Here is a 25,712-nt window from a genome sequence, read left to right as displayed (position 1 = left end):
TAACCGCTCGTCCGAAACAACTTCAGTCCAGTCTTGGCAATTGGCATATAGAAAGAAAGCGTAATTTACGTGCTCTAGTATTTTATTACACAGCTGCTAAGTGCTTCACAATGGCTAAAAGGAAGAATAAACCTTTCTTGGATTCGGACGCCAGCAGCGAGTCCGATATGGATTCTGTAAGTCATATTTTTCTTTCAAATACGTAGGTTATAAGATCACGCTTGGCATCCACGATTTGACGCCTTTCTTCTGATAATTTGTCTGCGTATTTAGGCCAAGATCAATGTCTGGCGCGCCTAAATCTGTCTAATGCGCAGTTTTTACAAAATACCTTGGATTGTGGCTTTTAACGAAGAAACAAGCATCAAAACAACGTTGTGTTATGGCGTGGAAAACATCGTTATTTTTGTCTTGTTCGGGTTGTAATGGAATCAAAATCGCATGAGTCATTCGATGTTTGTTATAAAATGCCGCATACCAACGTATAACCTCTGCTAAAAGTCCTTTAACACGTATTGAGGGCGAGAAAATGACAAAAATATCTAATTTTCGCACTCTTTATGTGACATGCGATTTTCATTGATGAAGAGAATTTTGCACTCTTCTATTATGTAAGAAACTTTCACTTTTTGCAAATAGTGGATGCTGTAGTATGGACGGTCTGAAATATTCTTTGTCAACTGAGAAATTGGTTATGACTAATACTTGTGTTTTAATACCTCTGCAGAATCAATACATAAATTAAGAATATGGTGCTAATTCATTTATATCAGGGGTTTTAACCCGTAGAGCGCCCTAGTATCACACGTAGAGATGGGCGCCGGCGGGTAAATACCGGGAAAATACCCAAAACTACCCAATCTACCCGATATTTACCCGTATCTACCCAAATTGTTGGGTATTTAAAATTTGTTCGTATAATTGAAGAAATTCATTATATAACTAAGATATATCAATATTATTATCATATAAATATGAAAATAAGTTAAAATAAAGTATGCAAATCACAATCTCACAACTTTTTTGTGCACAATATATTTTTTTTTCGACGAGTGCATTTTGTTCACTGATTTGTGGTGTAGGAATATTAATTTAATTAAGCTATTTTATACCGTAGTATTTACATTCTTTGTTACTTTGTGTATAACTATTTTATCTACATATATATATATGTAGATAAAATATATATATATATATTTATACATATACATATATTTATTTATTTATTTATTTATATATATATATATATATATATATATATATATATATATATATATATATGTATATATATATATTTATTTCGTTAATTTTTATTTCATTTTATCTACTATTTTTTAATTGTTGTCATATTTTGGTTTTGATATTTCTACATTTTATTTTATTTATTGTTTAATACAGTAATTTTTTCGTTAGGTATATGGCCAAATTTGATTTACTGAAAACAGTTTGGATTAAATATTGTGTGTATCTAGATTGTTTGATCTCAACCAGATCCCGAAAATGAGGATTCGAGAGCCAAATTAATCCACCACTTTACCGAAAACTTGCCAGAAATCAGCACTGACGAAATCGAGATGGCCCTCAGACAGCTTAAAAATGGAAGAGCCCCAGGCGAGGACGGCGTTACAACTGAGTTTCTGAAAGCGGGAGGCAAACCTGCACTAAAGGAGCTCCAGAACATCTTTAACGCCGTTCTCTTCGATCTCCAGAGGTGTGGAGTAGGAGTGTTGTCGTGCTGTTCTTTAAAAAGGGAAATAAGGCCCTATTGAAGAACTACGGGCCCATTTCGCTCCTAAGCCACATCTACAAACTGTTTTCGAGGGTCATAACGAACCGCCTAGCACGAAGACTCGGCGAATTTCAGCCACCGGAGCAGGCCGGATTTCGAGGAGAATACGGCACCATAGACCACATCTTCACAGTGCGGCAGATTATACAGAAGACTGAAGAGTATAACCGGCCCCTGTGCTTAGCATTTGTGGACTATGAGAAAGCCTTTGACTCCATTGAAGTCTGGGCTGTTCTGGATTCCCTGCAGCGATGCCAAGTCGACTGGCATCCTGGCATGATATATCCAAGTGTTGAGATGTCTGTACAACGCAGCTACCATAGCCGTCCAAGTCCAAAACCAGCAGACTAAGCCTATCCCCATGCATCGTGGTGTGAGAGAAGGGGATGTGGTTTCCCCCAAATTGTTCACAAATGCATTGGAGGATATGTTTAAAACGCTCGACTGGAAGGAACATGGTATTAACATTAATGGCGAATACATCTCACACTTGCGATTTGCGGACGACATCGTTTTCATAGCTGAGACGTTGCAGGATTTAGAGCATATGCTGACCGGTCTAGCTGATTCTTCTCAACGCATAGGTCTCCGGATGAATTTGGACAACATGAAAGTTATGTTCAACGAATGTGTTGCTCCGGAACCTATTGCACTACAAGGGGCTGTTCTCGAGGTTGTTCAGGAATACGTCTACCTCGGGCAAATACTGCAGTTAGGAAGGAACAACTACGAGAAAGAGTTGAATAGAAGGATACAGTTGGTCTGGGCAGCATATGGGAAGCTGCGTCGAGTCTTCACGTCGTCAATCCCACAGAGTCTGAAGACAAAAGTCTTCAATCAGTGCGTCCTACCCGTGATGGCATACGGAGCCGAAACGTGGACAGTCACGGTAGGACCGGTCCATAAATTCAAAGTCACTCGGCGAGCTATGGAAAGGGCTATGCTCGGAGTTTCTCTGAGGGATCGTATTCGAAATGAAGTCATCCGTCAGAGAACTAAAGTCGTCGACATAGTCCACCGGATTAGCAAGCTGAAGTGGCAGTGGGCCGGACATATTAGCCGTAGAACCGATAACCGTTGGGGTAGACGAGTTCTCGAATGGAGACCGCGCATCGGCAAACGTAGAGTAGGACGCCCTCAGTCTTCGCAAGGCGGCTGGCAAGAGCTGGATCAAAGTTGCCGCAAATCGTGCTCCATTGAGCCACATTGCGTGCAACACACACGCATTGCGTGGGACGTAGGCCTCTCCTATTGCACGCCATATTGCAGTCCAACAGTGGACGAGAGTAGGCTGATGATGATGATGAGATTGTTTGAAAACACAATATGACCCAGTAGGTGGCACTGCTATCGGTATATATATAGCCAATAGTGTTTCTAAACAATCCAGGTACCGGTTGAAATATACTTACACAAAATTTCATCCAAATCGGTTTCAGTAAATAAAATTAGGTGATAAACCGACAGCAGCGACACCTACCGGGTCCAATAGAGTTTTCAAACAATCCAGGTACCGGTTGAAATATATACTCAAAATTTCATCCAAATCGGTTTCAGTAAATAAAATTAGGTGATAAACCGACAGCAGCGCCACCTACCGGGTCCAATAGAGTTTTCAAACAATCCAGGTACCGGTTGAAATATATACTCAAAATTTCATCCAAATCGGTTTCAGTAAATAAAATTAGGTGATATACCGACAGCAGCGCCACCTACCGGGTCCAATAGTTTTTTTAAACAATCCAGATACCCGTTGAAATATACATAATTATATATAATAGTCATATACACAAAATTTCACCCTAATCGGTTTCAGTAAATCGAATTTGGCTATATACCTATAGCAGCGCGCCACCTACCGGGTTTAATTGTTTTTCCCAACCCTTTAGGAACCCATTGAAATATACACACAAAATCTCATCCTAATCGTTCCAGCCGTTTAGGAGGAGTAGAGTGATAAACACACGTATTGTAGAACGTATGTATTAAGATATTAAACATTTGTCAATTTTTTTAGTCAATACAAATATTATACGTTTTATAGAACTACATGAGTATCAAAAAAACTGTTATTTACATTATCTCAATTCAATTTATTACTCCGTTTCCAACTTTTATTTATACCCACTTATTTGGGTAGAAAAGGTAAATACCGGGTAGATTGGGTAAATACCCGATAAATACCCGATATCTACCCCGGGTATTTACCCGCCGCCCATCTCTAATCACACGTGTGATACTAACTCAAATTAGGTCTTAGCGACTTAGTATCAGGCGTGTGTTACTACAGATCAATATGGGTCAAATTGCTTTGCATCAATTTGTTGAATGGGCGTTTGATGGGTTAATACCGGGACGGGTAATCTCGAGAAAAAAGTCATCAGGCTAGATGGCAGCACGAAAATGGTGCAAAGAGTCCCCGGAATTGTTTATTGGGTATTGAGGAAACTAAGTATTTGGTGCAGTTTTTTGCCAAAACTTGGTTTTACTGTATGCTGTAGCGTATCAGAACCAAATGGGAACTCTGTAGCTTGGTTTTACTGTATGCTGTAGCGTATCAGGACCAAATGGGAACTCTGTAGCTAGATTATAATTGTGGTTAATAAGCTGGTTTAAACAAAACAGCTCAGGCTGTGGAGGCGTGCCTTAACCTGTGGCATTGTGGCTGCATATGTGTTTGCCTCCCGAGGCCTGCCTCGGGTGAGGCACCTCTTAACAAACTGCTCTGCTGAGCAAGGTGGCGCTTTCTGTGTAGACCCACCTGTTGACCTGAATTGCACCAAAGTCTGGACAGTTTGAATTGTAATTTTAAAGAATAGAAGTAAAAGTATTTTTTTTATTTATCCAATAGCAATTCCTAAACTTGGCAAAAAAGAAAAAGAAGCCAGGAGAATCCCCGCCTGCCAAGTTTAACAGCAAGTCCTCGGACAGTGAATCTGACAATGAGGGAGGCAGCAGAAGAAACTGTGAGTACCATTTAAGACCTATCATACCACCTCAACAGACATACCATAGACCATTTTTATATCCTAAAATGACAAATTATCTATCCCAATCTGTCCGATCAATCTGTAATTTTTGTACAAATTGGCCACTCACTGTCATTTTAGGTATCACAGCTTAGATTTAGATTCAAATTTAGTAGGGCTATTTGTTTGACAAATAATAACAAAAATCTTCCTTTCAGCAAAATCATCATCATCATCCAGCTCAGACTCGGACAGTGATGCAGACAGCTCCTCATCAAAGAAAGGCCGGAACTCTCGGAAAGCCTCCATGGACCATTCGGACGACAACCGGAAAAAGCCGGAGCCGAAGAAAAGTGAGGTCCGGAAGAGTACGGATAGCGCGGGGTCGGGGAAGAAGAAGGATGTTTATAGTGAACCAGAAGAAGGTATGCATGTGTTGAAATCTTATGAAATATTCATATTATAGAAAGTCAGAACTAGTCAGAAGGATATCCGTTCCATAGTAATTAGACTGTAATTCCTGTATAAAACAATGACTTTATGAAATATAACGAAATATTGTTATCTTGGCTTCTAGACTGATGGATGCATTACATCATTTTATTTACCTTATAGTTCGTTTTTTTTAGCATTAGAAAGAACTTGCAAGAAGGTAAACGATCTTGACATGTCTTTTAATTGAAAAACGCTGTATAAAAATATAAAACTATTACTTATGAAAGCAGAAGAATATAAATGATCGTATTAGATTCATAATTGGTACATATTTGCCGTAACATATTTTTAAAATATTTTTTTCAATTAAAAGACATATCAAGATTGTTTACCTAATTTCTAATGCTAAAAAAAAAACGAAGTATAGAGTGCCGGGAAAAATAATTCTTAATTTTTGGTTTATTACTATAAACTATACTAATCTGTTATTTTATTTTTCTTTGTGGTGCAATAAAGAGTATTTACTTACTTACTTACTTACTTACTATACCTGCTTGACTATACAGTGGCTGAACAGAGACCTCGGATTATCAGACCTTGTATTTTATAATCACACATGTTTCAATTTGAAGTTAACAATAACAAAATGAATGAGCTTATGATATATAGATATAGTCAGACTTTGAAAGGAGGAAGTCTTCTGAAATGATTATCTTGTCTAGGTGAGGTATCGTCGCACTCATCGGACAATGATTCAGTTGACTCTGAAGAGGAATTTGATGATGGGTAAGTAAAAATACATCGTACTAAATTCATAACTATAAGGTCAATGTGGCTAATTCCGTCATAGGGAGGGGCTATTCCGTCCACTGGCGTTTTCGCGAACAATCAACAAAATTGATAATTTCATCAACAAAGCAGCGAGTGCTTTTAGGTTCAGCAATCAAAAGCAAATGGCTTTTCTTCCTACGATTCAAAATCAAAGAAATAAACGCTCGTGGACGGAATAGACCCTATGACGGAATTTGCCACATTGACCTTAGTAGTATGTAAATCGTTTTGACGACTGGTAATGGCTTATTTCATTGTATAAAAAAAAACTGTTTTTTTTTTAATAAATTTACTTTACTACCCTAAGTAATTATGTAATGTACTAAATGCAAAATACTTAAAACATTCATTACCAAGAACATGCCAGATGGGTTAATTTTGTATTGGAAATGAGGTGCTTGGCACTGAAATTGTCTTGCCACCATTTGTAGACCTTATGGCATTGACATAAAGTTTATAAAAGATCAATCTATAATTTAATGTGTTCCTCAGTTACGACGAAAACTTAATGGGGGATGAAGAGGACAGAGCGCGCCTCGCCGCCATGTCGGAGAAGGAGAGAGAACAGGAGATCTTCAAACGTATAGAGCGGAGAGACCTTATGAAGACCAGGTATGTTTATTATGTATAAATCTGATGGGAGAAGAGGACAGAGCGCGCCTAGCCGCCATGTCAGAGAAGGAGACAGAACAGATCTTCAAACGTATCGAGCGGTGAGACCTTATGAAGACCAGGTATGTTTATTATGTATAAATCTGATGGGAGAAGAGGACAGAGCGCGCCTTGCCGCCATGTCAGAGAAGGAGAGAGAACAGGAGATCTTCAAACGTATCGAGCGGAGAGATCTTATGAAGACCAGGTATGTTTATTATGTATAAATCTGATGGGAGAAGAGGACAGAGCGCGCCTCGCCGCCATGTCAGAGAAGGAGAGAGAACAGGAGATCTTCAAACGTATCGAGCGGAGAGACCTTATGAAGACCAGGTATGTTTATTATGTATAAATCTGATGGGAGAAGAGGACAGCGCGCCTAGCCGCCATGTCAGAGAAGGAGAGAGAACAGGCGATCTTCAAACGTATCGAGCGGTGAGACCTTATGAAGACCAGGTATGTTCATTATGTATAAATCTGATGGGAGAAGAGGACAGCGCGCCTCGCCGCCATGTCAGAGAAGGAGAGATAACATATCTTCAAACATATAGAGCGGAGAGACCTTATGAAGACTATAAGTATGTATCTTTAATCATTTCATTGAATATATTTAAACATCCTGGAAGGCAGGATTGAAAAGACAAGAGAAGAAAGGAGACCTAGAATTACTTATCTCAGTCAAATAATAGTTACTTGTTTTACAAGGGGGCAAAGTTGTTGTTTAACCGCTCGTGCTAATATTGATACCCAAGCAAGCGAAGATTCCAAAATTGAGCCCCGAGCGTAGCGAGTGGTTCGAAAAATGGAATCTTGAGCGTTGCGAGGGTTTCAAAGCACGAGGGTTAAACAAAATTTGCCCCCGAGTGAAACAACATTTTTCACCACACCAACCCGAAGCAAATATAAATTGTAAAATATCAAACAAAATCAAACCAAATCAAATCCAAATGAATGTTATTAAATATGTATCATCCAAAATCGTCAGTTAATTAAGTCAATTCTACCAGCAAACATAAGAAAACAACTCAAAATTTGCATTTGATTACTTTGCCTCACATGTGAATAAAATGTAACTTTGCTATCAGTTTTTGAAGTGCAAAGTAAGCCTTTCCGAGCTGGTGTGGTGAAAAAAATATTGCGTCGTATGAGGAAATTAAAAGACTGGCACAAGAAAAAAATGATTGACGATTACTCCACCGACAAGAGCAATGCTCTTAAGTTATGATGATGATAAGACTGCCGCTATATCAGAGAAGGAGAGAGAACAAGAAATTTTCAAATGTAGTTTTATACGTTTTAGATATTTTAAAACATAGTTACTTACTTAATGGCGCAACGACCCAAAATGAGTCTTGGCCTCCGACACGAGTACACGCCAGTTGTCTCGATCCTGTGCCATCTCCCGCCAGTTATCGGCATGGAGATCACGCAATTAACACATATATAATTATATATTATTTATTTTAAAACATATATAATTGTATTATATTCTAGATGGGAGATAGAACGTAAACTGCGCCTCGCCCGCCGCTCGGCCACGGAGCGCTCGTCGTCGCCCGGCGAGATCGCCAGGAGACGGGACGCCAGGAGACAGAGGAAACAGAAACAAGAGCAGAAACAGGCTAAAGGTATGTGACTTGTGACACATTTACTGTGCTCATGATTCATTTTCAATCCCCCACTAAGGTGAAAGTTCTTAGAAATACTTGCTATAAGAAATACGTGTCTCGCTCTTAAATATATGCAATAGCAGGTTTGTGATTGCTAGAAGATAGAGGAAATTAACATGCAATAATGTTTTTTTTGACGTGATATTAACGTCTTATAAATCGACGAACACCGGTAGCATGCACAAAAAAGTGTCACGTTGTGGACAGATCTCCATGGTAACGTTACGTAATGTAATGGTAATGAATTAATATGACGTTATCACGCAAAATTATCGTCCGTAAATCGACTTTACAGACAACCATAATTTTTTAACTGTTTTGACAGCCGCCGCCGCAGCAGCGGAAGCGGAAGAAAAGGAAAAAGAGCCAGAGAAGGAGAAAGAAGCACCACCGCCGAGCCCCGGAGAGATATTAGACGACCCCAAAGACTCAGGTAAGAAAAAAATATTATACCTACTGGAAACAATAATAGGAGACCTTTTTTTATAGTACGTTGGTGGCAAACAAGCATACGGCCCGCCTGACGGTAAGCAGTCTCCGTCTAATGAATCGATTTGGGAAAAAATGCAATAATATTGTCAAGTCCTCCTGTGTCCTGTTGCCAATTTAACCTTTTCGACGCCGTGTCAAACACAAAAGCTGTCACTCGGACGCCACGTCACCCAAGTGTCAAAACTGTAATTGAACTTTATGCATGTGCACGTAGGTCTATGTTGCTCTGTAGTCTGTGACGGATTAATCGGTCTTTGGCGTTGGACCTGCGGTGCGGATATATCGGTCATTGGCGTCCAAAGCACTTTAACGGCCTCCTAGCCTAGTCGGTAGTGACCCTGCCTACAGAGCAGGAGGTCCCGGGTTCGTATCCTGTTAAGGCCATTTATTTGTGTGTTCATCACAAATATTTGTTCCTGAGTTATGGATTTTTTCTATGTATATTAGTATTTAAATATATGTGTATATTATATATATCGTCGTCTAGTACCCACAACACGAGCCTAATTGAGCTTACTGTGGGACTGTAGGTCGATCTTTACAAAATTGTCCTATAATATTTATTTATTAAAAGGTTAAGGGTCAAAACTACATAAATAAATAAAAATTAAATATTATAGGACATTCTTACACAGATTGTATGAGTCCCACAGTAAGCTCAAGAAGGCTTGTGTTGTGGGTACTCAGACAACGATATATATAATATATAAATATGTACATAAATACATAGAAAACAACCATGACTCAGGAACAAATATCTGTGTCATGACACAAATAAATGCTCTTACTGGGATTCGAACCCAGGACCATCGGCTCCACAGGCAGGGTCACTACCCACTAGGCCAGACTGGTCGTCAACATTCGTCATTCGTCTTAATATTTCAGAGCCGTCAGAGCGCTCAGCCTCCCCCCTGTTCGGTGCGAAAACGGAGCGTAAACGCAACGTGGACGACCGGCGGCAAAACGCCATGGCCGCTCTGAGGGCCCAGCGCGACGCGAAGGTCACAAGGGACAATTTAGCGAGGAAACGAAGGGAGGCGGAACAAAAAGACAAGGATAAGGATGATGATGATGTAAGTACAAAAAAACTAATATAATTCAGACAAAAAACCCTCGCTACGCTTGAGATTCAATATAAACCCTCGCTCCTGGAGATGAAACTTAGAAGGGAAATATATTTTGTGTTTTTCTCTAAGATACAGAACGCCTCTTATATTTAGTTTTTGAGGTGACTTTTTAAAGACAATTTTTGAAAAATAAGTGACAGCAAATATGTAACAATTATAAATCATATACAATATTTTACATCATTTTGCTTTCCTAAGTAATATTGTTAGAAATATAGCAATGTAATTGCACCTTTGTGGTGGTTTATTTTATTTGTGTCGATGACATGTAGTTTAAAACTTACTTCCGGTATCCGACGTTCTATGTCTAATGTCACTCGTGCCTAATTCTTGCTAATATGAGTAACGTGTAATGGCGATTCTTATATAAAATAAAACTCACATTACCAATTTAAACTGTTTTCTTTATTTAATTCTATCAAATATACCTAGCGTTAGACCAAGAAAAGTCTGCAGCGATTTTGATAGCCACGCAGTGCAAGTGTCATTTCAAACGTCAAACTTCTATGAAATTATGACGTACGAGTATACATACATAACACTTGCGCTGCGTGGGCTATAAAAATAGCTGCAGACTTTTCTTGGTGTAACTTTAAACAACTTTTTTTAAAGCGTTTTCATTTTATTGTGTGTGTGTGCATTTAATTAACATAGTGTACATTTAATTAACATGTAATGCACATTTTACGATATAATAAATAAATAAATATTATAGGACATTTTTACACAAATTGACTAAGCCCCACGGTGAGCTCAAGAAAGCTTGTGTTGTGGGTACTCAGACAACGATATATATAATATATATAAATAATGAAATACATAGAAAACAACCATGACTCAGAAACAAATATCTGTATCATCATACAAATAAATTCCCTTACCAGGATTCGAACCCGGGACCATCATAGGCAGTGTCACTACCCACTAGGCCAGACCGGTCGTCAGACCGTACCGTAATATATTATTATTGATTGAATATTAATATTACAGGATGCAGACGAAGAACTGATAGGCGGTTCGAGCAAACAAAGTGTCAAACTGAAAGCATCAGACATCTACTCTGACGACTCGGGATCTGACTCAGATGACAACAAGTCACAAGGTAAGTAGCTATACCTAGCTGTAACCTGTTGGCACATTAAGGGCCAGTTGTACCAATCACAATGAACCTTCGAGCAACACCGGCTTCCGACACGTCGGAAGGGAGGGGCCCAAGCGATATCTCACCGTACAAATCATTCTGCCATTTTTCGCGGGGGGAAGGTGCACACAGTCGCACTTCTCACACACTTACATACAAAATCCAATCAAAGGCCCTACCGCGAACCACGTTCGACGTGTTGCCTCTCTATGGCACTTGTAAATTCATACGTAAGTGTGACAGGGAGGCAACACGTCGAATGTGGTTTGCGGTAGGCCCTCTGTAATGACGACACAAATACATAGAAAATGACACACGTCAAAGACAAATCTTGCAAACCTCGATCTCTTTTTGTGTACGGACGAGTGACTAGTGTCACAACACGCACACTAACACATTTTCGTTGAAGTATGTCATTGTATTCTGAGAGATGAGAAGTCGGATTTGTCGCTCGACCGATCCGCAATTTGTACTGAGCGAGCAAAATCGATAAATCCAACAATTACTTGAGACTAAAATATAATAATTGTATTTAAATGTAATTAAACGTATGATATGTAAAAAAAAATATTACATGTGAAATGTAACACTTTCTTTTTGTAAATTTGATGTCCCCGACCTCTTTTTATAACAAAAAACCGAGCAGAACAGGCATTTTTGTGCAGCAGTGTTCACGCGCGCGTCTGGACTCGGTCTAGTGAAAAATCCAAGTGCAACTAGTTTTATTACCCGCGCTAGATTATATTGACGCGCTAATCTTGTACCTCGGCAGAGGGGAAATAGTGCGAATGCCGCCTCCCTTCCGTGTTGCTCGAAGCAATGAACGGACTATGAAACTTGTCAACAACAGTGGACTATGAAACTTCCCATACACTAAAATTTATCGAACGCTTAACTTTTTTATGGGGCGATCCCCATCATTCATCATCATTCGATAAAGTTTCCGTTTATAAAATATAAGTCACCTTAATGTCTACCTTAATATCCTATGAAATTTTCCTGACATTTCTGAAAACTTTTCTACCTACCTTTTTTGACCCCGGCATATCTGCAGGCGTGGCTCACTCCGCGATCGTCGCTTCGCATCAGGTAGCTGCAAGTACATCCGTTCCACACCAATTTTAGTGGCTACCCATAAGCCGCGCGTGGCGCTGTCGCCACCTAGCGATCATATCTGTCCTAATCGTAATAGACGCGTTTTGTTAGAAAGTGAATCTTCTGTACCTAGTACTATTATTTATTCTGAGACATCTGTAAATATACTATTGTTATTTAGGTCGCGGTCGTCGGTCCAGCGCGTCCTCAAGTTCTTCCTCGACCGGCGGAGAAGAAACGGAGAAGAAGAGAGAACGGGAAGAAGTTAAAGAAGTGAAGTACGCGGACAGCAGGGATCAGATCAACAAACTTAGGCTAAGCAGGTTTGTGTTTTATCTATATCTGAAACCCTAGTCTTTTCTCCTTCTCTTCTAATCTTTGCATTCCCTAATATTGTTTGTCATAATGATCAGTTGTCCTAACACTCGTATACCCTAATTTTGGTTTCCCTATTATTGATTACTTATCCTAATGTTATAAGGCAAAATTTTTCTTTTTGTAAGGATCGCAGTTCTAACCTAACCTAACCCACTTTTGTGGCAGCAAGTTCTAACCTAACCATTTTTCAGAACCATTACATTATGGAAAATAATCGTTATGACAATTGATCGTTAGGGCATGTGCCCATTAGGGCAAGTGACTAGGACAAACGTTGTTAGGAATTCAGAAGGACACCCGTTTTAACACTATAACGCGCAAATAGGTGTTAGAAATTACTCAACATTGAGTACAAAAACACTGTTTTCTAGCAGTATTAGAGCTAATCGTAATTGTTTTGAGATGCATTATGGTTGTATAAAGCAGTGGGCCGGTGTCAAAGAGCTTCGAGTGCGAATAGGCGGGCCCACACAGAACGAACCGCATTGCCTCGGCCGAGGGACGTCTACACAGACCGATTTGCCTCGGGGGGCAATTTATCGCGAGGCGGCTCGTGTGTGGACCCCGCCTAATCACGCCCGAGGCGGTGTTTATTTTTTCAAGTTCCATTATTGACGAGCGGTCTGGCCTAGAGGGTAGTGACCCTGCCTGCGAAGCCGATGGTCCTGGATTCGAATCCCAGTAAGGGCATTTATTTGTATGATGATACAGATATTTGTTCCTGAGTCATGGGCTCATGGGTGTTATCTATGTATTTAAGTATTTGTATATTATATATATCGTTGTCTGAGTACCCACAACACAAGCCTTCTTGAGCTTACTGTGGGACTTAGTCAATCTGTGTAAGAATGTCCTATAGTATTTATTTATTATTTATCTATTATTTAAAAAATGTTGTATGACTTGTTTGCATATTGTTGGCAGGTTTAAATTAGAAAGACTAGTGCACCTACCGTTCTTCGCCCGGGTGGTCACAGGGTGTTTCGTCCGGATCGGAATTGGCAACAACAACGGGAATCCCGTATACAGGGTGAGTTATAAACTGCATGCAAAACTACTAAATCAGAAAATTTTAATCTAAATTCGTATACAGTATGTGTCTGACCATAGGGCTTTAATTCCAGGGCTTGATTTTACTCGCTAAACTGAGTTATTTTTACTATGGGCCCAACCCTAAAATCGGGGAAAAAATTTTAGCGTTTCCATAGAAAACGTCGACACCTGATCGGCCAAAATATATGAAAAAGTAAAAAAAAAATTTAGGGCGGTCGGGGTTGGTGCCATAATAAAAGTAGCTCAGTTTAGCGAGTAGAATCGAGCCCTGAATTTAAAGCCCCATCGTCAGTAACACCCTGTATGATGGATTGATGATTGAACTTGGTTTGTATAAATATAAATTCCAGGTAGCAGAAATAATAGACGTTTACGAGACAGCGAAAGTATACAATCTGGGCAACACGCGAACGAACAAGGGACTGAAACTACGCCACGGGACACAGGATAGAGTTTTCCGATTGGAGTTCGTCAGTAATCAGGTAAATACACAGACAAAACATCCTCCATACTGAGCATAGTCGCGCTACCCCCTCTTTTTATTTATTTTATTTTATTTATTAGGCTCACAAAACAAGTTACAGACATTTACAGAAATTACATTAATAAATAAGCTTATAGTTTAGAACTGGACTATAACTCCAAACATGTGTGCACAGAAGGATATGACATTCAGTTAAAATATAACGCTAGAGGGATGAGATGTTAAGAAAATTATATAAACAGTAGTAAGATTTACACATTAATTGAGTTATCTACTAATTAATTAATTAAACTAGGTCTAAAAACTAAGCAAGATAAGACTAATTAAACTAGGTCTAAAACTAAACAAGGTAAAATATTTAAAATAGACTAATAAGATAAGTGCGAGCGCAGCTTAGGTACAGAAAGTCTTAAGTATTTTATTTTTAAAACTGGGTAAGCTGCGTTCGAATATGTCTATGGAAGGATTCTCGGCCGCAGTTTCGTTGTATAATCGACACATTCTTGTCACTGGATTGTAGTATGAGGTGTTGTTTTTATAAATCTGTAGTTGAAATATTTTGAGCTCTGCCACGCATACGGTAATTTTACTCCATGTTCGAGTCGAAAGTGTCTTTGTGTGACGTCCGTGTCTTTGAACGGACCAATCACGGCACGGGACTTCGCTCACCTCGTCCCGCGCACCCCCGCATTTTTGGCAACATCGGTTGCATGAAATAATTGCTCTAAACTCGGTCTAGAGTATTCCTAGTCTATGGGTAAATATCAATTTTGTACAAACAGCAACACTCCTGTCCATCGGTGAACCTTATGCCTTTTGTAATAAGGTTTACGACGAGTTAACAGTTAACGGTGTGGACACAGAATAGCAGAAGCGCTGGTGGCCTAGCGGTAAGAGCGTGCGACTTGCAATCCGGAGGTCGCGGGTTCAAACCCCGGCTCGTACCCAATGAGTTTTTCGGAACTTATGTACGAAATATCATTTGACATTTACTAGTCGCTTTTCGGTGAAGAAAAACATCGTGAGGGAACCGGACTAATTCCAACAAGGCCGAGTTTCCCCTCTGGGTTGGAAGGTCAGATGGCAGTCGCTTTCGTAAAAGCTAGTGCCTACGTCAAATCATGGGATTAGTTATCTAGCGGGCCCCAGGCTCCTATGTGAGCCGTAGCAAAATGCCGGGATAACGCGAGGAAGAAGTGTGGACACAAAATAAGTAATAGTACTACCGTACAAAAAGGACACTTCCTACAAAACCGAACTTTGACAGCGCTTCAAGGACGAATCATGCTGTCCATTTCTATAGTTCGTTTTTTTAGCATTAGAAAGAACTTGCAAGAAGGTAAGCGATCTTAACATGTCTTTTAATTGAAAAACGCTTTTTAAAAATCAAAAACGATTACTTATGAAAGCAGAAGAATATAAATGATCGTATTACATTCATAATTGTTACATATTTGCCGTAACTTATTTTTAAAATGTGTTTTTCAATTAAAAGACACAAAGATTGTTTACCTTGTTTCTAATGCTAAAAAAACGAACTATAATGTATGGCACTATCCCTTTCGGCTATTTAGGGTTGTCAAAATTCAAGTCATTATCTTATCTGTGGTCGTGCACGCAAAGGCATGTCAAGTGGTGCCAACCCTAATAATTGCTCGGAGCAATGCTGAGCCGAACGAAGCCGAGAATGCCCGAAAGGAATAGTGTCGCCCCGCTGGTGTGGGCGATGGTATGTTTGGGGAAAATCTTACATGGACGAACCTAGCCTTGTTTTTTAGGGTTCCGTACCCAAAGGGTAAAACGGGACCCTATTACTAAGACTCTGCTGTCCGTCCGTCCGTCCGTCTGTCACCAGGCTGTATCTCACAAACCGTGATAACTAGACAGTTGAAATTTTCACAGATGATGTATTCCTGTTGCCGCTATAAAAACAAATACTAAAAACAGAATAAAATAAAGATTTAAGTGGGGCTCCCATACAACAAACGTGATTTTTGACCGAAGTTAAGCAACGTTGGGCGGAGTCAGTACTTGGATGGGTGACCGTTTTTTTTTGCCTTTTTTTGCATTATGGTACGGAACCCTTCGTGCGCGAGTCCGACTCGCACTTGCCCGGTTTTTTTTCTTAAACTAAACAATAAGTCTGACACATTTGTAACTGCAATCAGTGCCTGATTGTAACACAAACCAAAAAGAACCTTATTTCTCCACTAACTAAGCTCAATTTGCAGGAGTTCACGGACAGCGAGTTCCAAAAATGGCACAAAGCGATAAAGGACGCGAACAAAAAACCCCCCACCATGGACTTTGTGAGGAACAAGATATTAGAAGTTAAGGAAGCGCTTATGTATGAATTTAAGGTAAGGAATATGCCTTCTTAAAATGATGAAAAATAAATATTTTAGTAAAAAAATACTTGTACAGTACATTATGGTCTTATTCTCCCGCACTAGTGCGTGAAACAGCATTTTTCGTGCGTATTTCAAAAGTTGAAAGGGCCATATGTACTGTAAAACATTGAACGATACACGTGCGAATAGGTAATTCGCAACTCGTGTCGATTTATAACACTCCCATCAGTTGTTTTCTAATTTATCGCCACTCGTTTCGAATTTCCTCTTTTCCGCACTTGTATCGTAAATAACTATTACAGTACATATGGTCCTATTTTCCCGCACTAGTGCGTAAAATAGCACTTTTCGTGCGATGTCAAAAGTTTAAAGGGCCATATGTACTGTAAAACGTTGTACGATACACGTGCGAATAGGTAATTCGCAACTCGTGTCGATTTAAAACACTCCCTTCGGTCGTGTTTTAATTTATCGCCACTCGTTTCGAATTTCCTCTTTTTCGCACTTGTATCGTAAATAACTATTCGGGTGCTACATGTGCTAAGTTTACCTTATGAACGCCAAATACGGGGTGTTAGTTTATCATGTACTTTTTAGGCAAATACACTTTCGTGATTTCAAGAGCTTTCTTGTATGATTCTATTGTAATGATGTTGGCGTATGAGTGACAAGTTAGGATAAACAAGGTGGTCATAACCTTAATGCCTCATATTTCATTTATAAACGTAACGTTTTATTTTCTACTTTTGTGTTCCGATTAGAACCAAATACAGAACCGGAACCGGGAATTCCCGGTTCTCGTCATACGAACTCAGTACCGAGCATTCCCTAGTTCCGATAAACCGAAATTGAAATTGATGCATTTTGCCCTTGCCTGCTTCAACTTTATATTATTAATTAATTAACTTTGTCCTTACCTAAATACTATTCTAAAATATCAAAGAAATATAGTGAATGCTCAAAAAAAAAAATTAACTGTGTTAGAATAGTGTTATTTATACATTATATATTTTCTTACAATTTTTTTTTTCATTCTCAGGAAGAAGACGTAGAAAAAATAGTACAAGAAAAAGAAAGGTTCAGATCACATCCCACAAACTACGCCATGAAGAAAACGCAACTAATGAAGGAAAGAGACGTCGCACAATTAAGGTGAGACAACGATACGATTGCGTTAAAAGAAATACGACCTTATATTGTTAGATGTAAGGTTTTTTTTACTTGGTTAGGTGACATAGTACCTAAAGTGCTAAAGGGGGACGTATGATAATGCCATGTGAAAGTCAGCACCGTTCCGTTGGTGGGTTAGAAAAAAAAATTCACCACACCAGCTCGGAAAGGCTTACTTTGCACTTCAAAAACTGATAGCAAAGTTGCATTTTATTCACATGTGAGGCAAAATAATCAAATGCAAATTTTGAGTTGTATTCTTATGTTTGCTGGTAGAATTGACTTTTAAATTATGACTTTGGATGATAAATATTTAATAACATTCATTTGGATTTGATTTTGTTTGATATTTTAAATTTAATATTTGCTTCAGGTTAGTGTGGTGAAAAATTTTGTGTTTCACTCGGGGGCAAATTTTGTTTAACTCTCATGCTTTGAAACCCTCGCAACGCTCAAGATTCCATAATCTTTCACTTGCTCGGGTATCAATATTAGCACGAGCGGTTAAACAACAACTTTGCCCCCTTGGAAAACTTATGGAATAATATTAACCTCAATGAATTGCTCTGATAATTAGATTAAGATTAATTACGATTCATAAGAGCTTGTTGCTAGGCCTACATGAATAAAGTATATTTTGATTGATTGATTGATTGATTGATTGAAAAATAAATAACTATATAGTATTTTCCTCCTGATTGAGAATTTAGCAAATTACTGATCATTTAAATGTATTATGGAAAAAAATATAAATTTCAAAATCGGGAAAATAGAGACTGTTTCTTCTTGCTTTGATCTTCAACCATTCTTCAACTTAATAACAGAGTGGCAGCTGACGTCCACGATGCATCATACGTCTCCCCTAGCCGTTTAGGCGCACATGCACCTTTCCACTAACCTGGGGTTAACTGGTTAAACCTGGCGTTACCATGGTTACCAGTACAATTTGACACTAGGTTAACGGTTTAACCGCTTAATCCCGGGTTAATAAAATGGTGCAATGGTGCCGGGCCTTAGAGTTATTGCAGTTGTAATGTCATCTTTTCATAGTTAAATTACTGAAACATGTTTTTTTAGGGTTCCGTACCCAAAGGGTAAAACGGGACCCTATTACTAAGACTTCGCTGTCCGTCCGTCCGTCCGTCCGTCCGTCCGTCCGTCTGTCACCAGGCTGTATCTCACGAACCGTGATAGCTAGACAGTTGAAATTTTCACAGATGATGTATTTCTGTTGCCGCTATAACAACAAATACTAAAAACAGAATGAAATAAAGATTTAAATGGGGCTCCCATACAACAAACGTGATTTTTGACCAAAGTTAAGCAACGTCGGGAGTGGTCAGTACTTGGATGGGTGGCCGTTTTTTTTTGCTTTATTTTATTGTTTTTTTTTTTGCATTATGGTACGGAACCTTTCGTGCGCGAGTCCGACTCGCACTTGCCCGGTTTTTTTTTTCATGAGAAAAATTGAAAAAATCTATCATTCTATTTTTTAATAGGGGTGATGACGAAACAGTATTCGACTTAAACGCCAAAATCCAAGAGTTAGAAGAGCGGGCGAACCACCTCGACAAAACTAGAACATCCTCTATACAGAGCATATCGTACATCAATAATAGAAACAGGAAGATGAACGTGGAATCAGCGGAGAAGGCCATTATGGAGGAGGTTAGTATTATTTATATATTAACACATTCATTACCACTAAGTGCTACGGGTTACGCTCGTAGCGCGTAGCCTCGGTTTCGCCGTATGTAGCGCGTAGTCGCTACGAACAGTGTACCCGACAGTCGGGTTCTTACACGGACTTACGGAATACTACACGAAAAAAGAGGGCGCCACTAGCACAATCTGAGAATTTGCGAAACAAGAAAGCCTTAATTTCGTTATTGAACCTTAATTTCCTTACCTCTCTATGAAGCGCTGGGGGCCTTGCGGCAAGAGCGTACGACTTTCAATCCGGAGGTCGCGGGTTCAAACCCCGGCTCGTACCAATAAGTTTTTCGGAACTTATGTACGAAGTATCATTTGATATTTACCAGTCGCTTTTCGGTGAAGGAAAACATCGTGGGGAGACCGGACTGATCCCAATAAGGCCTAGTTTCCTCTCTGGGTTGGAGGGTCAGAGATGGCAGTCGCGTTCATAAAAACTAGTGCCTACGCCAATTCTTGGGATTAGTTGCCAAGCGGATCCCAGCCTCCCATGAGCCGTGGCAAAATGCCGGGACAACGCGAGGAAGAAGAAGAATAAGTTATCTACCTCTCTATCACCCTCATGCATGTTCGGATAAAGAGAATTCGATTTTCGCGTTTGGCTTCGTCCATATATTACATCACACAAAATTCAAGTGCTAACCACGCGTTTTGAATTTTCCATATTAAATGATTTCAAAAAGTCATCATCATCATCATATCAGCCAGAGGACGTTCACTGCTGGTCTTAGGCCTCCCCCAAAGAGTGCCACATTGACCGGTCTTGCGCCACCCGCATCCAGCGGACTCCCGCGACCTTAGTCATTAAAGACATATTTTTTTATATGTTTACAGGTGAAAGCAATGAAGGGAAAGAAAACAGATGACCCTTTCACCAGGCGGCATACGAAGCCGGTCATGAACTTCAAATCTCACCAGGGAGGCAGGGCACAGGTATATTTATACAATAATTCGCTTGTTGCTACCAATATAAAGTTGGTCAAGCAGATCTTGTCGGTAGAAAAAGGCGGCAAATTTGAAAAATGTAGGCGCGATGGAATATCTTCTCATAGAAAATTTGAATTTCGCGCCGTTTTCTACTGACAAGATTAGCTTGACCATCTATATGTACCATAATAAACCATATGTTACTTTTGTATGTACACTAAGTTTATCACGAAAAATAAATGATTTATGATTTTATTTATGATTTATATGTGACCAAAATTATTAATTTGTGAAGTGGTCAATCTCTCAAAAGTCTTTATTTTCAAAGCCACAAACATTCTAAGTCAATCTTAAAATCTATTTAATAATCTACATGATACCCTAAAATAAATGTCCTAACAGGAAATCTAAACACATTCGCAATACTAATATAGGTACCATCCTACTTACACTATCAGCCCCATTCCGACCTTCACCCAACCCAAAAGTGCCTAAGATCGTGCGTATCTGTCGTAGTTTTTTTGGTCTTGAACTACGATTTTCAGTATATGTGGTTTCTATAATTCTTTTAACGGCCTTATATCTTATCTTTAGAACTCTGTATTGGATTGTAATCCCTTTGCGGATGAATTCGGGGATACAAAGTTCTATCTTCTTTTCAGATAAGTAATAAATTAGGTGTTTGTGTAAATTTTATCGAAATTTGTTCTGCCGTTGTTGCGTGCCGAAGTAACAAACTTCTCTTAATTTTTACCTCGAAATTTATTCCCTAAATGTATGAATTGAGGGTTCAAGTTCCCTTAGTTTCTTATGAGAATAAAAAGTTTTAAAGCGAAACTGAAAATAATAAATAAATTCCGTACACGAAAATATTTACGACCAGTCAAACTACGTTCCGTTTTTCAACATTTTCAAAATATTTATTTAAAGGAACTAATGCGGAACGAGGAAGCGGCGGCGGAAGAGATGAAACAGAGAGAGGAGGAAGAGAAAGCGGCGAGAGAGAGACAGGAGAGGGAGAGATTAGAAGTAAGTTTCATTAGGGTTTTCTCCAACTTATACTAAAATGAATTCTATTTATAGGTGAATAGAATACATTTTTAGTTTCGGGCGGCCAGTTACTGGCGAATTACCCCACATAAATTAAATTGTTTTGCTGAAAACACAATAGGGTAATTCGCCAGTTACTGGCCAACTTTTGTAACTGGCCGCCCTAAACTAAAAATGAATTCTATTCACCTATAAACAGAATTCATTTTAGTATGAGGTTTCAATAACTGGCCACCTTATACCAAAATGAATTCTATTTATAGGTGAATAGAATTCATTTTTAGGTTCGGGCGGCCAGTTACTAAAAGTAGCCAGTATTACCCTGGCGAATTACCCTATCATTGAAGATTTTGCGCCTCAAATTATTTTAAAATTACTCTTTAAAGAAATGTCGAGTATACATTTCTTTAATATTCAGAAATATAGATTGTGCTGTACAGCGGTGGTAGCATGGTTACATTTTTATCGTTTGTCACTATGCCTGTCACTTTAGCACTTACATACTTGTTAGAACGTGACAGGCGATAAAAATGCGACCGTGCTACCGCCGCAGTTGTGATAAGTGCTAACACTAATTGTAAAACATTGACGTTTGACCATCCGGCTACTATAAAACATGACACAATACAGTGCCATCTATTTTAGCTGACAAACTCAACCTACGATTTTTTTTAGACATATTTAGATATATTTTCTCTTGATTAACGACTTTGTTCATAGTATTAAATCATTTAAAACATTTCCTTTTCAGCACAATCCAGACTCGGAAAGGCCGAAATCCCAATCTACGGACAACGCGAGTCTGTATTCGCTACACGACTTCGACATCAATATAGATTTGGACCTCCCCGTCGGCGTCGGTAGCAGTAAGTACACTTTTATGACTCAAGTTCCCCGTGAACGTCAGCCGCCGCTCCGTTGGTGGGTTGAGAAACAATAGCAAGTACATACAGACACCGAGTTACACACTATCCTTTGACATCAATATAGATTTGGACCTCCCCGTCGGCGTCGGTAGCAGTAAGTACACTTTTATGACCCAAGTTCCCCGTGAACGTCAGCCGCCGCTCCGTTGGTGGGTTGAGAAACAATAGCAAGTACATACGGACACCGAGTTACACACTATCCTTTGACATCAATATAGATTTGGACCTCCCCGTCGGCGTCGGTAGGAGTAAGTACACTTTTATGGCCCAAGTTCTCCGTGAACGTCAGCCGCCGCTCCGTTGGTGGGTTGTGAAACAATAGCAAGTACATACAGAAACAGAGTTAGACACTGCCCTTCGACATCAATATAGATTTGGACCTCCCCGTCGGCGTCGGTAGCAGTAAGTACACTTCTGGTTCGTTGTCACTCGTAAATGTCAGCTGCCGCTCCGTTGGATTGAGAATATTTAAACACCCAAACAGATAGAAAACACAACACCAACTATTTAAGGGGTTTAAGGGAACCTCAACACGAAAGAAAAAGGACTGTGTGACGTCCCACGGATAAAGGTACCTTATGGCGGTTGGCGTTTACGCTATTATTAACGCTGCTCCAATGTTATTGCGGCGCTATGCGACGTAAGTGCCAGCTGCCATAAGGTACCTTTTGCCGTGGAACGTTACAAGTACAAATCTAAAGGCCACTCCATACTAGCGGCTGCTACTCGACGCTACTGAATAGTTTTAAGGAAGACATAACTCTGACATACCAAACCATTTTATTTTAGCTTATTTTTTAATTTTTAATTTTTATATGTGCAATTTTAAGTATTTCTATTTTTAATTTTATTTGTAATGAATTGACATTGTTTTATTAAGATTATTGACATTTTATGCATGTACCTGATGATGTACCCTACTAGTAAATGTAATTTACATACATTTTGCATGTTGGCTTCATGTCGACTGAATACTGAAACTAAAACTGTATTAAAACCTAATTGTAACGTATTCTGGCAAATAAACATTTCTATTCTATTCTATTCTAATAAGATACATCTTATCAGAGGACCTACCGCGCCTAGCCAACTCGCCGATTGACGTGTTACCTCCCTGTCACATTTAAGTACGAATTCACAAGTGCGACAGAGAGGCAACACGTCGAACGTGGTACGCGGTAGGCCCTCAGATCAGATATTGACATGAACCGTTTTGTTCCAGAAGTTAGTTCAAACGTAACACCAAAACCCGCGGTCACAGCGAAAGTCAAAGAGAGCGGTCCGAAACGTTCGCTCAACCTCGAGGAATACAAGAAAAGACACGGACTCATATAGTATGTGATCATTGCGGGACTCTTTCATAGGTATAGTAATGTGAAAAGTTGCGAGTTGTGACGGTGACGTATTGTTTTATTTTGCCTGGATTCTTGGCAAGCGTAGGATATGGACGCTTGTAATTACAGAATATCTGTAAAACATACAGAATTTGAAAAATATCGTTTTAACGGTTAAAGCGGCACAGGTTTTCTACGATCATGCCGATCGGAATACAATTTTTCACCCAAGAGGTTAATAACAGCTTTTTCTTTTTTTGAAAAATGGGTATTTTTTATCCTCTATAGGGATCAAACATTTGGCCTTCGAACGTGGTAAACTATCTTGATCCCAGTTTTGATTTACCTATATGTGACGTTATCGATGAAAAGGGACCTTATTGTCGATGGCGCTTACGCCATTATTACTTATGCTCCGATTTAAATACAATGCTGCGCGACTTTATGCGGCGTAAGCGCCATCGACAATAAGGCTTTTCATAGATAATGCCCCATATAAGGAGTGCTCAGATAATTCTGAATATGTACTTCAAAAAGTAGGGTATTAAAATGTCATCATATAAGTGCATTTTCGGAATAACTCGAATACGGGCTCATTTAGACGATGCGAGAACTCGCATGCGAGTTTCATTACATTGCGGTATTTGATCGGTCGGTTGAACTGGACGTAACCAACAGTCCGCAATGTAACTAAAATCGCATGCGAGTTTCATTACATTGCGGTTTTTGATCGGTCGGTTGAACTGGACGTAACCAACAACAGTCCGCAATGTAACTAAAATCGCATGCGAGTTTCATTAAATGATTAAATGAAATGAAATGAAATTACATTGCGGTTTTTGATCGGTCGGTTGAACTGGACGTAACCAACAACAGTCCGCAATGTAACTAAAATCGCATGCGAGTTTCATTAAATGATTAAATGAAATGAAATGAAATTACATTGCGGTTTTTGATCGGTCGGTTGAACTGGACGTAACCAACAACAGTCTGCAATGTAACTAAAATCGCATGCGAGTTCGCGAGCCGTTTAAATCAGCTCTACATCTTACTGTACAAATAATGACATTACTCTGTATACCCGTTTCGAGACTCGTCTAAACATTGTAAACTTGGAAGGTCCTATCCTAATTTTAATCATTATAAAGTTTTTAAACTTTTTACTTATGTACAAAGATGTCGAATCAAGCATAATTTTATGCTTATGTATTTATTCTGCGTAAATACATTTAGTTATTCTTTTAATGTCCGACATATCCAGATAAAAGGAAATAATGCTACATTAAAAAGAATCATTTACCTAAGGGGTCATCCATTAATTACGTCACACGTTTAGGGGGAGGGAGGGGGTCAAGAAAATGTGACATATTGTGACATGGGGGAGGGGGGAGACACAAACTTTGTGACGTCACTTTAACTTCATCAGTAACCGAATTTTTTTTTAATTATTTTATTCGCTGTACATTTAAGTAACAAGTTTTTAAAACGATAATCGTTTTTATTATTTTAATTTTCTTTCCTTAGCAGTTTTGGGTTATAAAATTACTAATATTTATATCGTCAAAAATATTTTGATAAAATATTAATAATACTTAGGTACTTACTTAATTCAATTTGGCGATTTCGTAGAAAAAATGTGACGTCACACTAGGGGGGAGGGGTTTGCCAAATGTGACAAGAGGGGGGAGGGGTCAAAAAACCTAGAAATTCGTGTGACGTAATTAATGGATGACCCCTAATGAAAGATTTATTACAAGTGGCCTTAACCTCCTGAGACTAACCCCTTGATCATAAACGTTTACTAAAGTTGACAAGCCGATAATAATCGTTTGTCCCTTTCCGACGTATTGGTATAATGGAAAGGGACAAACGATTATTATCGGCTTGTCAACTTTAGTAAACGTTTATGAATAAGGGGGTAAATGTACATTACAATGTACATATTCGTGCAACCTAATTTGAACCTTAAATGAACCAAATAAAGTAGCATTTCTTTTGTTTCATTGCTTTTTAAAACAAACGAAATTCGTTCTAATTTACTTGTATAATAAGGTTCAAATTAAATAATCGAAAAGTTTATACGGTGGGTCTTAGGAGGTTAAAGTTCTTTTTGTTACTAGACCATA

General features: G+C 39.0%; 1 protein-coding gene across 2 annotated transcripts; it reads left to right on the top strand.

Moving 5' to 3' along the window:
• On the top strand, positions 1–24,013 carry LOC134675865 (RNA polymerase-associated protein Rtf1). Of its 2 annotated transcripts, none has more exons than XM_063534185.1 (19): positions 1–176; positions 4,641–4,755; positions 4,977–5,183; positions 5,916–5,979; positions 6,517–6,636; positions 8,170–8,303; positions 8,671–8,778; positions 9,723–9,910; positions 10,955–11,066; positions 12,382–12,523; positions 13,503–13,608; positions 13,982–14,113; positions 16,347–16,475; positions 17,506–17,618; positions 19,136–19,304; positions 20,184–20,282; positions 21,207–21,305; positions 22,078–22,192; positions 23,478–24,013. In XM_063534185.1, exons 1-19 carry the CDS (start codon positions 111–113, stop codon positions 23,585–23,587), a joined length of 2,328 nt encoding a protein of 775 aa, XP_063390255.1. In that variant the 5' UTR covers positions 1–110; the 3' UTR covers positions 23,588–24,013. The 2 variants fall into 2 exon arrangements, with proteins under 2 accessions (XP_063390255.1, XP_063390254.1); XM_063534184.1 differs by having other exon boundaries at positions 23,475–24,013.
• Positions 24,014–25,712: the final 1,699 nt, after the last annotated feature.

The sequence above is a fragment of the Cydia fagiglandana genome, chromosome 23 (assembly GCF_963556715.1).
Source record: "Cydia fagiglandana chromosome 23, ilCydFagi1.1, whole genome shotgun sequence".
Lineage (NCBI taxonomy): Eukaryota > Metazoa > Arthropoda > Insecta > Lepidoptera > Tortricidae > Cydia > Cydia fagiglandana.
This window is presented reverse-complemented; position numbering and strand designations above follow the sequence as displayed.

Coding starts and splice junctions, on each gene's coding strand:
- LOC134675865 (XM_063534184.1), top strand. CDS start 111: ATGGCTAAAAGGAAGAATAAACCTTTCTTGGATTCGGACGCCAGCAGC. Junction 19,305..20,183: donor AGAAGGCCATTATGGAGGAG/GTTAGTATTATT, acceptor ATATGTTTACAG/GTGAAAGCAATGAAGGGAAA. Junction 20,283..21,206: donor ACCAGGGAGGCAGGGCACAG/GTATATTTATAC, acceptor ATTTATTTAAAG/GAACTAATGCGGAACGAGGA.